General features: G+C 40.4%; 1 protein-coding gene across 1 annotated transcript in view; it reads right to left on the bottom strand.

Moving 5' to 3' along the window:
* zgc:110410 (uncharacterized protein LOC553618 homolog) overlaps positions 1 to 6,968 on the bottom strand; it is a 34,305-nt gene extending 27,337 nt beyond the window's left edge. The window contains exons 1-2 of the mRNA XM_048560118.1: positions 6,869 to 6,968; positions 6,326 to 6,691 (exon numbers count right to left, since the gene is read on the bottom strand). Coding sequence (XP_048416075.1) covers positions 6,326 to 6,665 — 340 coding nt within the window. The 5' untranslated portion in view covers positions 6,666 to 6,691; positions 6,869 to 6,968. The remainder of the gene's footprint in view (positions 1 to 6,325; positions 6,692 to 6,868) is intronic.
* Positions 6,969 to 14,189: the final 7,221 nt, after the last annotated feature.

Raw genomic sequence — 14,189 nt, 5'->3', positions numbered from 1 at the left:
CCTTGAATATATCTTATGAACTAACCCTTGAGAGCCACCGTGTTAAAGAGTTTCATAGATTCACAACCTGCTGAGAAAAGAAATCACTCCTCATTTTTGTTTGAAATGTGAAATCCTTATTGTAATGTCATGCTGTTTGGACTTAGACTCTTACACAAGGGGAAACAGCTTTTCTGCATTTACTGACTCACATTCCAAAAAAATCTTGTGTGTTTCAATAAGGTCATCTCTTATTCTTCTAAACTCCAATGAGTACAGGCCCAACCTACTCAACCTCTTCTCCTAATCTCTCCTCCAGTATCAACCTAGGAAACCTTTTCTGGACTGTTGCCATTGCCAGTTAAGGGGCCAAATCTGCTCACAGCATTCTAGCTGTGGTCCAACTACTGCTTTGTATATATTCAGCTAAACCTCACTACTATTATACTCCATGTCCTTTGAAATAAGGCCAGAACTCCATTTGCTTTTGTTATTACCTACTGAAGTCCAATGCTAGTTTTTTGTGATTTGTGCATGAGGACCCATAAATCCCTCAGTGTTACACAATAAGAACTTAAGAAGAAAGAACATAAGAACTAGGACAGTAGTAAGCAATTCAGCCCATCAAACCTGTGCTAACATTTAATACAAGTCTGGCTGATCCCATTTTGGCTTCAGTGCTACTTTCCTGCCTCCTCCTAATAACCCCTTAACCCATCACAAATTAAAAATCTGTCCAACTCTTCTTTAAATTTGTTCATTGTCTCTGTGCCCACTGCAGGCTCGGGTAATGAATTCCACAGGTTCATGATCCTTTGAAAGAAGTAATGCCTACCTATCTCTGTTTTAAATCTGCTACCCCTTAGCCTAAAACTGTGATCTCTCATTCTAGATTGCTCCATAAGGGCAAACATTCACTCTGTGTCTACTTTGTTAATTCCTTTTAACATCTCATGTACTTCAATTGGGTTTCCTCTCATCCTTCCAAATTGTAGCAAATATTAGTTTAAGCTCAAAAATAGAAATTGCTGGAAAAGTTCAGCAGGTCTGACAGAACCTATGGAGAGAAATCACAGTTTCTGTTTCGGGACCAGTGACCCTTCATGAAAAGGCTTAAGCTGCTCAATCTCTCCTCATAAGATATGCCTTTCTCCACTGGAATGAACCCAATGAACATTCACTGAAGTGTCTCCAATGCATCCTTCCTCAACTAAGGAGATCAAGACAGTTCACAGTACTCCTGATGCAGACTCACCAATGCCTTGTATAATTACAACAGGTACTTCCCTAGTTTTATGCTTCATTCCTTGAGCAACTTAATTTCCCAATTGTTTTAGTGTCATATGCAAATTTGGCTATAGTACATTCCATCTCTGAATCAAATCATTAACATAATTTGTAAATAGATGGGATTGGAGGACTGAACCCTTTGGCACCAACTAGTTACAGCTTGCCAACCAGAAAAGGACCCATTTATTCAGACTCTCTGCTTTCTGTTGATCACCAATCCTCTCCAAGCCAATATATTAACCCTAATCCCACGTCATCTTAACTTGTGTATTAGCTTTTTCCACAGCAACTTATCAAATGCCTTCTGAAAATTCAGTTATACCATATCTACAGGATCCCCATTATCCACGTTGTTTGTTACATTTTTGAAAAACTAACAAATTGGTCAAACACAATTTACTTTCATATAATCATGTTGACTCTGATGGTGTAGCTTTCTGCAGTCTTTATGAACTCAAATAATATTCAGGTACTCTATTCTTTGTGCCAAAATGCATATCCTCACATTTTCCAACATTATATTTCATCTGCCAACTTTTTACTCACTTACCCCAAGTCTGGTAAATTTGATAGGCATGATTTCCCTTTCATGCAGATTCTGCATGGTCATATTATGTATATATTAATGCTCTGTTAGTCCATCCTTCATAATAGTTAGCTTTTTTTTGTCTCCTCTTTCTAAATGAGGGTGTTTCATTGGCAGTTTCCCAACTCTCTATAACTGTTCCAGAATGTAAAGCTCCTTGGAAGATTACTACCAGGTGCCTCCACTCCCTCTGTAACTACTTCCTTTAATACCCAAGAATGTATCCCCTCAGGGGATGTATCAGTAGTTTCCTGAACACTTTTTCTCTAGTTATAGTTCACGTATTTATTTCCTGTCCTCCTACTGTCCCTTGATTATTTAGTGAGTTTTAGCTTCTATTAGCATCTTCTACAGTGAAAACAGACACAAAATATTTATTTATGTCCTCTACCATTTCCCAATTCCCCATCGCTATTTCCCCAGCCTTGCTCTTAAAGGGGCTTACATTCACATTGCCTTGTCTCTTAAGTTTTATATATTCAAAGAAGCTCTTGTGGGCTATCTTGATATTTCTTGCAGTATAGCTTAAAGTTTATCTTCCCTCTTCTGCTTTTGGTTGTCTTTAATTGGTTTTTAAATTATTCCCAATCATCTTTACCACACTGTATACAATTTCTTTCAATCTGATGCTGTCATTAACTTCCCTGGTTAATGGTGGTTGGCTTGTCCCTTTCCTAGAATTCTTCTTCCTCACTGAGATATATTTTTGCTGGGAGCCAAAAACTATTTTCTTAAATGTCTGCCCATTGTTTCTCAACCATCTTTGCTGCTAATCTCCTTTCCTAGTCGCTCCAACCAACTCTGCCCTCATTCCTTAGTGATTATACCAATTTAACCTGAGCACAGTTGCTCCTGGTAGTAGGAACTGCTGATGCTGGAGAATCTGACATAACAAGGCTGGATGAACACAGCAGCCCAAGCAGCATCAGAGGAGCAGGAAGGCTGACGTTTTGGGCCTAGACCCTTCTTCAGGAAAAGGATATAGGGTCTCGGCCCGTAATGTCAGACTTCCTGCTCCTCTGTTCCTGACCTAAGTTCCTTTGCTTCAAACTGAATGCTAAATTCTACCATACAATGGTCCCCGTTTGTTAGGGGATCTATTACCCTAACATCATTTATTAAATCTGCCTCATGACACATCACCAGATCCAAAATAGCTTAATACCTGGTTGGATCCACAACATATTGTTCCAGGCAACTGTCCCAAATATGAATTCTCTTTCATGGCTACCTCTGCTAATCTGGCATGAAGATTAAATTCACCCATGATTAATGTCCTACCTTTGTTACATGATCTCATTATCTCCTGATTTATTCTCTGACCATATTGACCATGGTGATTTATTCTCACCATATAACTCACTATTGCCTACCAGTGTTATCTTCTCTTTTATATTTCTTACCTCTGCCAACATGGATTTTGTGCATTCCAACCCAAAATCATTTCTTGCTATTTTACTTACTCCACCCTGTACCAACGATGCTATTCCACCCAAAGCAATCCCGTCTTCCTACTCTTCCTGCTTGTCCTTTTGCAAACTCATACCCATGAATATTTAGTTCCCACTTTTCACCTCCGTGTAACTTCATCTCTGCAATGGCTATAAGATCACACCCATTAACCTGTGCTTGCACCTTTAATCATTCATTTTGTTCTGATTACTAATGACAATTCAAGTAAAAAGCAATTAATTTTGCTTTTTCACATTTTCCTCCCTTTAGCCCTTTTCACAGCTGTTTTACCATGTTCGTATAATCTGTCTTTTCGCTAACTAGGAAGGTAAAGTAATTAAAATGCTGGACTTTGATGGTGCCTGAAACAGCTTATGGTTTAGAAGGTTAGGCAGGATTGTTTGGTAAAATACTAAATAAAAACCAAAAGAACTGCGGGTGCTGTAAATCAGGAACAAAAACAAAGCTGCTGGAAAGGCTCAGCAGGTCTGGCAGCATCTGTGAAGGAGAAAACAGAGTTAACGTTTTGGATCCAGTGACCCCTCCTCAGAACTTTGGTAGAAATGGAAGAGAAAAATCTGGAGCTACAAATACAGCCAAATGGCCTACACTAACTGGAGAAGTGGTGCCTGCAAATCTTGCAATTATAGCAGACCAGAGATAGCCCAAGTTAAATTATTTTAAAAGCTTTCCCTAGTCCTTAAAAAACATGTTAAGAACAGTCTAGAACAGGCCATGTTATCAAGAAGCTGGATCAAGATTAAGATTGTTCTCTGGTTTCGGGTTTCCAAGAATTGCATTTGCTGGGACAAGTTAGTTGCTGTAGGAATAGGAGGGTTTTGAACTGGTTGAAGTGATTAGGCAACATAAGTACTGCTGTTAGACATCTCCAGTCAGTTAGTGCTCTGATGAAGTCTCGTGGTGTGCTGTCTCCATTTTGTGGAATATGTTTAGTGCTAAAACAAAATGCCCCGAGAGCACTGATAGCTTAGTGCTGCTCAGAGTGATATGAAAAAAGTCTACAAGTAGTAATGCAGCTGAGAAATTTGGGAACTTAGAGATATTCAGTAGCAGCTCAGTAAAGCTAGCTGCTTGATAAAAGCTAAAATTTTGTGAGTATTTAGTTGCAAGGGAGCCATCTCAGGTGTCCACAGGATCTGGGTTTTGGGAGAAGAGATTGAACTATCAAGATATGAGCAGTCAATGAAGCAGTCTGACTGAGAGAGGCTTTTCCAAGGGCTCCAAAGCAATATCTTTGAAAGTGTAGAATTGGAATTCCTTATAAAAGATTTAAAAGAGATTTGGCCGTTCACAGCATCATTAATGTTGGATGGGATCTATCTTGACCACATATGCCCACTTGTAACACAGGCCATGGGACGTCTGAGTACAGGTTACCTGATAATTTGCGTTTACATCATGTTAATGCTGGAAGTTAGAGTCAAATTCCATTTAGTCATCACAGATTTCATATAATTGGTCTAAATGCCAAGGTCAAAATGTCAAAATGGCTATCGGCACCTGCACGCTGAGCCTAATAAAATCAGTTTCTGGGGACAGATGTCCCAAATCCAAAATGTGTTTGTGTGTGGTTGATGTCACTGTGATGTTGACAGCATGAGGGTTTCTGCCTACTTTATTGAACATCTGAGTCCTGGCTCAATAGACTATCCTTCCAACTGACATATCACTGTCTGCCAATTGGAATTTTCGCATTAAAGTGACGTTCCCACAAAACACAGCCTTATCATTTATAGATAATGGAAACTGCAGATGTTGGAGAATCTGAGATAACAAAGTGTGGAGCTGGATTGTCACAGCGGGCCAAGCAGCATCTTAGGAGCACAAAAGTTGACATTTTGGGCCCCTAGACCCTTCATCAGAAAAGGCCCGAAACGTCAGCTTTTGTGCTCCTAAAATGCTGCTTGGCCTGTTGTATTCATCCAGCTCTACACTTTGTTATCTCTGGTATTATTTGAATTCTGATAAAAGATCATTGACCTGAAACATTAACCATTTCTTCGCCTGCTGATGCTGTCTGGCCTGGATGCTGAACATTTCCAGCAATTTCCTGTTTTCATATTACTTCCAATCTTTTTTTAATGGTCAAGCCAGATGACCAGGCCAATCATTGTAACTAAAGTGGACTGAAGTTCAGTCAGATCAGACTTGTGGATGCAGAGGTTAAAATGCACCTGGGGAAGGGGGTGAGGGGGGGAGGTGGTGGTAGTGGGTGGGGTGGGGTACGTGGGGAGAACATTGCGACTATCTAGTAGGCATTAGAAAGTATCAAGGACAGAGCCAAAGGAAAATTAGTGACTCACAGCATCATTCATATTGTGTGTGATCTGTCTTGACCATATAACCCAATTAAAATGTTGACCACAGGGTGTTTGAGTACAGGTTACCTGTTAATTCACATTTACGACATATTCACGCTGAATTTTGGAGTCAAATTCCATTTAGTCATCACTGCTTTGGAGTAATTGGTCCAAATGCTAAAATGGCAGTCAAAATGGCTGTTGGCACATGTGCACTGGTTAAAATCACACCTTCCGCAATATCTGTTCTGTATAATTATGAATAAAGCTAATTTTTATGACAGTCATTTTCTAATTTATTTCTAACCATTATAAAGATATTCACATCAACAGATCAATAAATATAATTTGACTGCAGGTTTCCCAAGGAATAATTACCCAGAGCTTTAAGAAAATCTGCATGTTTATTGTCTGAATTTATTATTTTGAAGACTGTGTTCACACCTTTGCAACTTGTAATGTTACTAATATTTTAAATATATTTTTAGAATGGAATGGTGATTCTGCCATAGCTAGAGTACTGGCTCTCTTTGCACAATTGATTGAGGTGGCCCTTGGAGCATGCCACCTCTACTTCTCTACTTGTCTAATTATAATATCATGGTATCATTGAGCCGATATTATCAAGCCTCAGATCTGAATGACTCTACAAATAGAGAGAATGATGTCTTATTTATCAAATAGGAGAAAGACCTACCTCTCCTTATGACTTTCTCTGAAAAGTTCTTCGCTGTTTCATTGGCAAATTCATTTTGATATTCCGGAGGTGCATCAACGAATGATTGTGGAGAAGCCCCTGTGGAGCCTTGATATGGTTCATTTGCAGGGTGGCCCCCCGGCCATGAGTATTCCTGAGGTGGATACCTTGGAGCGGGGTATTCCTGAGAAAGATAGCCTGGTGGGTAATCCTGTTGATGACTGGCTTGAGAGTGTCCCAGTTGTGATCCTGGGTCACGTGAATGTGTTGGGGGATAAGGGTACACACCATATACCTGTGTACCATTTTCCCCCATTTTCACACGTGGTATCTTCTCCATTGTAAATAGATGTAGTCTTTTTTTCCCTAGATTGAGAAACATCTGAGTTAATACATGTTTGTATCTTAATATTTCTGATAAGATTATATAAATTCCTTAAGGAAAACTAAGTAACTAATTTAGATTATCGAATGCTTCATCTTACTTCAATTCAGATATTTTCCCAAAGTGATTTTTAATACATTAGGAATGTCTGTACTTACTGTGGATTTGTTACTGAACAGTTGTACAAGCAAAGTTCACTGCGTGCAGGAAATAACTTTGTGTCAGGTATAAACCAGCACCTATTGTTTTCAATAGCTCTTTATGACGTTTATCTGTTGTTTCAAAGTCACATTTCCTGACGTATTTACCTTTGGTTACCTTGGAAACTTCCAGTTCAATAAATTTCCAGTATCTCTGTAACATTTGATATGAAGTTATTCATTGATAGACGAGGAAAAAAAATTGATGATTTCCCCTTTTCAAGTTCGATTTCTCTCTTCTCGCAAATTTTGCTACAGAATTCCACAAACATGGATCTTCTGAATGTGCCTCTGTCAAATTCCACATCTTTTGTGTGATTTTTTTTGAGGGATGGTAAGAGTCCAGTGGTATTATCTCTAGCTTATTAATGCAGAAGCCCAGTCTTCGGGTTGAATAGTGCCACGACAGATGGTGGAATATGAATTTGGTAAAAATCTGGAATTAAGAGTCTAATGGTGATTATTGTTGATTGCCAGAAAAAGCCCATTTAGTTGACTAATGTCCTTTCAGGGAAGGGAATTGCTGTCCTTACCTGGCCTGGCTACTTGTGAATCCAGACCACAATGTGGATGACTCTTAGTTACCCTTTGGGTAATTAGGCTTGGCCAGTGACACCCACTACCCATGGATGAATAGAAAAACCCAAAGAATAAAATTTGGTAGCTATTCACCTTTAGAAGGCATCAGTGTCAATCTCAAGTCCTGTTCTCTTGAGATCAACAAATAAATGCACTTCCTACACGGAGGTGTTGAAGAATCAAAGAGCTCTAAGCATAAAAGGTGTTTCAGTTACTCAGGTAGATTAACTGAGGTAGCAATAGCTGCTTTTTATTGGTTAAATGGCTTATTAGTTAGTACTATGTTGACTCCTGAAGGCCAGATCGTGTACAGATAGAGATTGCAGGATAAATTTGCAAGTATGCTTCACAAAAATTGCCAACCAGGAAAAGCAAGGAAGAAACAGATCTTTGCATCCGGCAACCCTCTGGTTTTGAAGATTTAGGAATGAACTAAACAGTAATTACTCTCAAGGGCTTCACAGGACCACAGTCTGATTCATTGGAAAAACCACCAGTGTTCTCTTACCTTGTGATCTTCATTTATTATCTCAAACATAAATTAAACCATTTATTTCCTTAACACACAATAAAAAATGGTTCTTGCAGGTACCTTTATCATCTGGCCTGTGAATATCATTAAATGAACTTTTTGACTAGAACTCTTATCTGATCCATGATTTGCCATTGATAGCTAACTTTCTGGGAAAGCTGACAAATTCAAATTGTATTTAGCTCAAAGAAAGGGAAATGGTTGTCTGGTGCTTTTTAACATTTACTGTTAATGAATTTATGTCTGTTTAATTTCAATCTCAGTTGGGTATTTTTAAATCTAAATGTATCAAAATCAATTTCTCTTCATTTCCAAATATTGAGTTATATCAGATAACACTGTGTTGATGACCACTGTGCTATGTGACTTTATTTTTATTCATGGTACTTAAGAGCAAAGTCATTGGTCTATATCTGTCATACATATTCCATGTTTTCAATGTTTGAAATGCTTCTTATTTTAATTCCTTATTTCCCTTATTAAAATTGCCGTGTTGTGGTAATTATGGAGTAGGCCTACGAATTACACACAAAAGGGAGAACATGAGAATAATGTGGAGAAGCCCAGTGTAGTACGAATGATTTTCATTCATAATGACTAATTTATAAAGATGTACTCCTGTATTTTCAACACTACCACTTTTGAGAATAGCAGTTCTAAAGTCATTGTAACCTGCTACGGGAAGGATGTTGTGAAACTTGCAAGGATTCAGAAAGGATTGACAAGGGTATTGCCAGAGTTGGAGGGTTTGAGCTACAGGGAGATGCTGAATAGGCTGGGGCTATTTTCCCCGGAGCCTCAGAGGCTGAGGGGTGACCTTAAATCATGAGGGGCATGTATAGGATGAATAGCCGAGGTTTTTTCACTAGGGTAGGGGAGTCCAAAACTAGACGGCATAGGTTAAAGGTAAGAGGGGAAAGATTTAAAGGAGCTGCACACCAAGGACTGCAGTATTTCTCAACGAATCTCACCATCTCCTTCGTTAGGGCAATTACAGATGGACAGGACATGCTGGGCCAGTGACAACCACATCCTGTGAGTAAATAAAAATAAAACCCCAGCAGGACCATCATTGCACCTGCCTGCTCTAATTGGTAAAGAAACACAGCAATAAGGTACAAATGCTGTTCCGCCTGACCAATTGATTGCTATAAATATTAAATCACTTTGAACTTTCTAAACATAAGGAATACAATTTTAATGCCCTCAAAGTAAAACCCTTTAAGTTTGGATATTCAGGAAGGTCTTGGAAAAGGGGGCAAGAGGGAGAGCAGTTTAGGGAGAGAATTCCAGAATATGGGTCCCAATAGCCGTAATTCCCAGTTACACAAATGGCAGGGACAGAGGAATGGATCGTGAGACTATGAAGAGTTTTAAGCATTGCACGTTTGTCAGTTCCTATATGAATCCCTGTAGTAGAAATTAAACAAAATCTCTGTTAAAATTAACCTCACTAAAAACCTGGTCGATGCAGGGTAAAGTACAATTCACTGGACCTAACTAAAAATCTGTGCTGACATAGGTCAAGGTGCAGAATCTGTCACATAAAAACAAAGTTAAATTTTAACCACAGTAAAAAGTTTACTAAGAATAATGTAAAATGCTTATTATACTGAGACCTTTATGTATATTTTATTTTATGCTGAGAATATGAGCATAAAATATTCCAGGACAGGAAGAGGTTGCTGGGAAAATAAACCCATCTGTTTTGAATAATCTGATTCTCCCACTCAATAATTTTATGGTGTGCATTAAGTGTCATGATCCACCAAATAGAATTATAGAGTCATAGAGATGTACAGCGTGGAGTCAGACGCTTCGGTCAAACTCGTTCATGCCAACCAGATATCTTAAATTAATCTAGTTCCATTTGCCAGCATTTGGCCCATATCCCTTCCTATTCATATACCCATCCAGATGCTTTTTAAACGTTTTAATTGTACCAGCCTGCATGACTTCTTGTGGCAGCACATTCCACACGTGCATCACCCTCTGTGTGAAAATGTTGACCTTTAAGTCTTTTATAAACTTTTCCCCTCTCACCTTAAACTACCCTCTCCAGTTTTGAAATTCCCGACTTGTGGAATAGCACTGGATGGGTTATCAATCAAGTGGGCAGCTCTGGCCGAGATGGTGTCCAGTATCTTGAGTGTTGTTGGAGCTGCACCCACCCAGACAAGTCAGGAATTTTCCTTCACACTCCTGATCTGTTTCTCTTAGACAGTAGACAGACTTTGGGGATTCAGGAGGTGAGTTACTCACCACAGCATTCCCACCCTCTGATCTGCTCTTGTAGCCACCATAGTCAGTTTCTAGTCAATGGGAACATTGTGGGGGATTCAGTAGAGATAATGTCATTGAACATTATGGGGTGATGCTCAGATTGTCTCTTGCTGGAGATGGTTATTAACTGATACTTATGTGTAAAAACTTGCCACTTGTCAGTCCAAACCTTGATGTTGCACAGGACTTGTTGTACCTGAACATGGGCTGCTTTAGTATTTGAGAAGTGGGGAAGTGTGCTGAACTTTGTGCAATCATCAGCAAACATCCCTCCTTCTGGATTATGATGGGGGGAAGGACTTGATAAAGCAGTTAAGTCAAAAACCCTATCCCGAAGAACATCTGCAGAGATCATAGTTCCTTGAGGTGGTGGTGTAGGTAGACAGGGTGGTGAAGACGGCATTTAATATGCTTGCCTTTATTGGTTAGTGCATTGAGTATAGGAGTTGGGGTGTTATGTCGTAGCATTGGTTATGCTACTTTCAGAATACTGTGTTCAATTCTAGTCTCTCCCTGCTGTAGGAAGGATGTTGAACATGGAAGAATTCAGAAAAAAATTACAAGGACGTTGCCCAGGTTGGAGAATTTGAATAGGGAGAGGCTGAATAGGCTGGGGTTATTATACCCAAAGTGCCAGAGGCTGAGGGGTGACTTTGTGGAGGTTTATAAAACTGTGACAGACATGGATAGAGTGAATAGCCAAGACTTTTTTTCCAGAGCAGGGAGTACAAAACCAGATGGCATAGGTTTAAGGTGAGAGGTGGCAGATTTAAAAGGAACATAAGGGGTAACTTTTTCACACAGAGGATGGTGCTTGAATAGAATGAGATACCAGTGGAAGTGGCGGAGGTAGGTACAACTACATTCACATATTATACAATCAATATTCATTTTCTCTGGAGGATGAAGAGGAGGAGAAGCTGAGGGACTAATTAGGTGAAATTGCACCCAAGGATTATGTTCACTGAGTCCATTCCACAAAGAACGTATGCAGGTGGAGATGTAGCTAATCTGTTATGTTTGAACAGCCTTACAAGAAATATTAGAGAAGTTGTGACTGAGTAACACCACGATCTGATGTGTAGCCGAATGTCATGCTACACAGAGCACTGCTGATGGTGAACAACAATACCACTGCCATGAATCGTTATGCCACCTGCTCATACCAGGCTGTGAAGTGGACATTACAATCTATGGTGCAGGGCGTTATAGACAGATGATTTATGTTGTTTCTTAAAGCAAACAATTATACCACTTTCTCCATGAACATCAGCATAAGTCAATATTTCAGGTTTTCTAAGGAGTTGGATTTCACAAACTCCTCGATTTCATTGGAGGAAGTTGAGCTCTTGAAATATTGGGCTGAATTTCCCCATCTCTGAACAAAGTGGGCACTGGTAAGACAGCAGGGAAAGCATGGCGATAATGACAAACTGTGGTTGTCTTTTAGCACAGACAGAAAGCCAGGCAGATTGTCAAAGAGTCACACAGCATAGAAACAGGCTATTCAGCCCAACATGTCCATGCTGACGAACAAACACCAAACTGCTCTAATCTAAGTTACCTGCACTCGATCCATAGCAACCAAGCCCTGGTATTTTAAGTACTGCTCTAGATGGTTCTTAAATATTGCGAGCCAGCAATGAACAGTCAAGGGGGGAATGGACATTTGATGTAGGGCACAATACAATGTCAGCGCCACACCTACAAAAGCATATGCATTAAATACATTGCAAGTGCATCAACCAAATAGGCATGACAGAACATCCAAGGCAAGGTGTCCTTACTGTGGTCACTGGGGTCTACAGAAAGTCATAGGGGTGTCTGCACAGTCAGGAGAGGTTGTGAGATGTCCTGAGTGTGTAAGAAATGGGTGATAAGATACGTGAAAGCCACTGAGTGAAGATGCTGCATGCAGGCGCGAGAGTGATGGAACTTGATGGGAGGTGGGTGTATCAGTAAAGTGAGAGCAGAGAGAAGATGGTGGCACTTACTATTGTGGAGCACAGAAGGTCACTGACATTCCTGCGGTAAAGCTGCACGTTCCCAGGCAGCATTACAAACAGGTTTTTAAATATGGCACTCACATTATGATTGCCATGAGGTCCTGGTGACAGTGAACACTTCCACTGCAACTGAGCACAAGTTTCCCTGAGAGCAGTGGTTTGGAAGTGGGATGCATGCTGAATGTGGGGAGCAGTATAAAATTGTATGAGAAAGCTCACTCAGGATAACGGGGAGAAATCTTCCACGGAACTTCCTGAAGCTGATATTTAATCAAATTTTGGGAAAATTTAGCCCCTCAGTTTTTCTCTCCACAGATGCAGCCGGACCTGCTGAGTTTCACCAGCACTTTCTCTTAAAGCATTATTCATTATGTTGTGTATTATACTAATAGGTTCTTCTTAGAATAATTCCAGATCAGGTGTATCTCTCAGATGATTCCCTTTAACTTCAAACAGAGACTTTTAAATAAGTCTAAAGGATGGAATGATTCTGCCCAAAGGAAAGGAGACAATTATGATTATCCCTATCCTCCAGGCAGTAAATTGGAGGTAGGCGATAAATTCCCAGATGTCATCAGTATCAGTGTAAAAATTCTCAGTACTCAGCATTGTATTGTCTCACCACAGGGAGCACAAAGTAAGCTTCTCAACTTGGCAAAACAGAAAGCAATGTGAGAAGATATCAATTCTAAAATTGAAGTTCATAGAAGTTCATTAAAGAACTAAACTTGCAATTTAAAATCATGATAATGCAACAGTTAATACGTTCACAAAAGTTAATACGTTCTTTAAAAAGAGTGATGGTTAAGTCTTATTTCCAGTATAGAACACTTGTAGATTTCAATTGTTATAGTGAGATTATCTTAAGTGGTCTAGCCATAAAATATTAAAATGGTGCCTAAGGCAGTTAAGCAAACCTGACATCTAAACGAACCAAATGAATTAGAGATAACACGGTGTGAAGATGGATGAACACAGCAGGCCAAGCAGCATCAGAGGAGCAGGAAAGGCTGACGTTTCAGGCCCAGATCCTTCTTCAGAAATGGGGGAGGTGAAGGGGATTCTGAAATAAATCGGGAGACGGTGGAGGCGGATAGAAGATGGATAAAGGAGAAGATAGGGTGAGAGGAGACAGACAGGTCAAAGAGGCAGGGTTAGAGCCAGTGAAGGTGAATGTAGGTGGGGAGTTAGGGAGAGGACAGGTCAGTCCAGGGAGGATGGACAGGTCAAGGAGGTGGGATGAGATTAGTGAGTAGGAGATGGGGGTGGGGCTTGAGGTGGGAGGAATGATTAGGGAGGTGGGGACTAGCTGGGCTGGTTTTGTGATGTGGTCAGGGGAGGGGAAATTTTGAAGCTTGTGAAGTCACATTGATACCCTTGGGCTGCAGGGTTCCCAAGCGAAATATGAGATACTGTTCCTGCATCTTTCGGGTGGTGTCATTGTGGCAATGCAGGAGGCCCAGGATGGACATGTCGTCCGAGGAGTTGGGGGGGAGTGGTGGAGAAGGAGTTGAATGGTTTGCGACTGGGAGGTGTAGTTTTTTGTCACGAACTGAGCGTAGGTGTTTTACAAAGCGGTCCCCAAGCCTCTGCTTGGTTTCCCCAATGTAGAGGAGGCCACAACAGGAACAGTGGATACAGTATACCACATTAGCAAGTGTGCAGGTGAACATCTGCTTGATGTGGAAGGGCCGCGTCTTCTTAGGGCCTGGGATGGGGGTGAGGGGGGAGGTATAGGGACAGGTTTAGCATTTACTTCGGTTGCAGGGGAAAGTGCCAGGGATGGTGGGGCTGGAGAGGAGTGTGAAGTGACAAGGGAGTCACAGAGAGGGTGGTACCTCCGGAAAGCACATTAAAGTGGTGCCAAAGGCAGTTAAGC

The sequence above is a fragment of the Stegostoma tigrinum genome, chromosome 2 (assembly GCF_030684315.1).
Source record: "Stegostoma tigrinum isolate sSteTig4 chromosome 2, sSteTig4.hap1, whole genome shotgun sequence".
NCBI lineage: Eukaryota > Metazoa > Chordata > Chondrichthyes > Orectolobiformes > Stegostomatidae > Stegostoma > Stegostoma tigrinum.
Note: the sequence above shows the minus strand (reverse complement) of the source record. Positions and strands in the feature narration are given on the sequence as shown.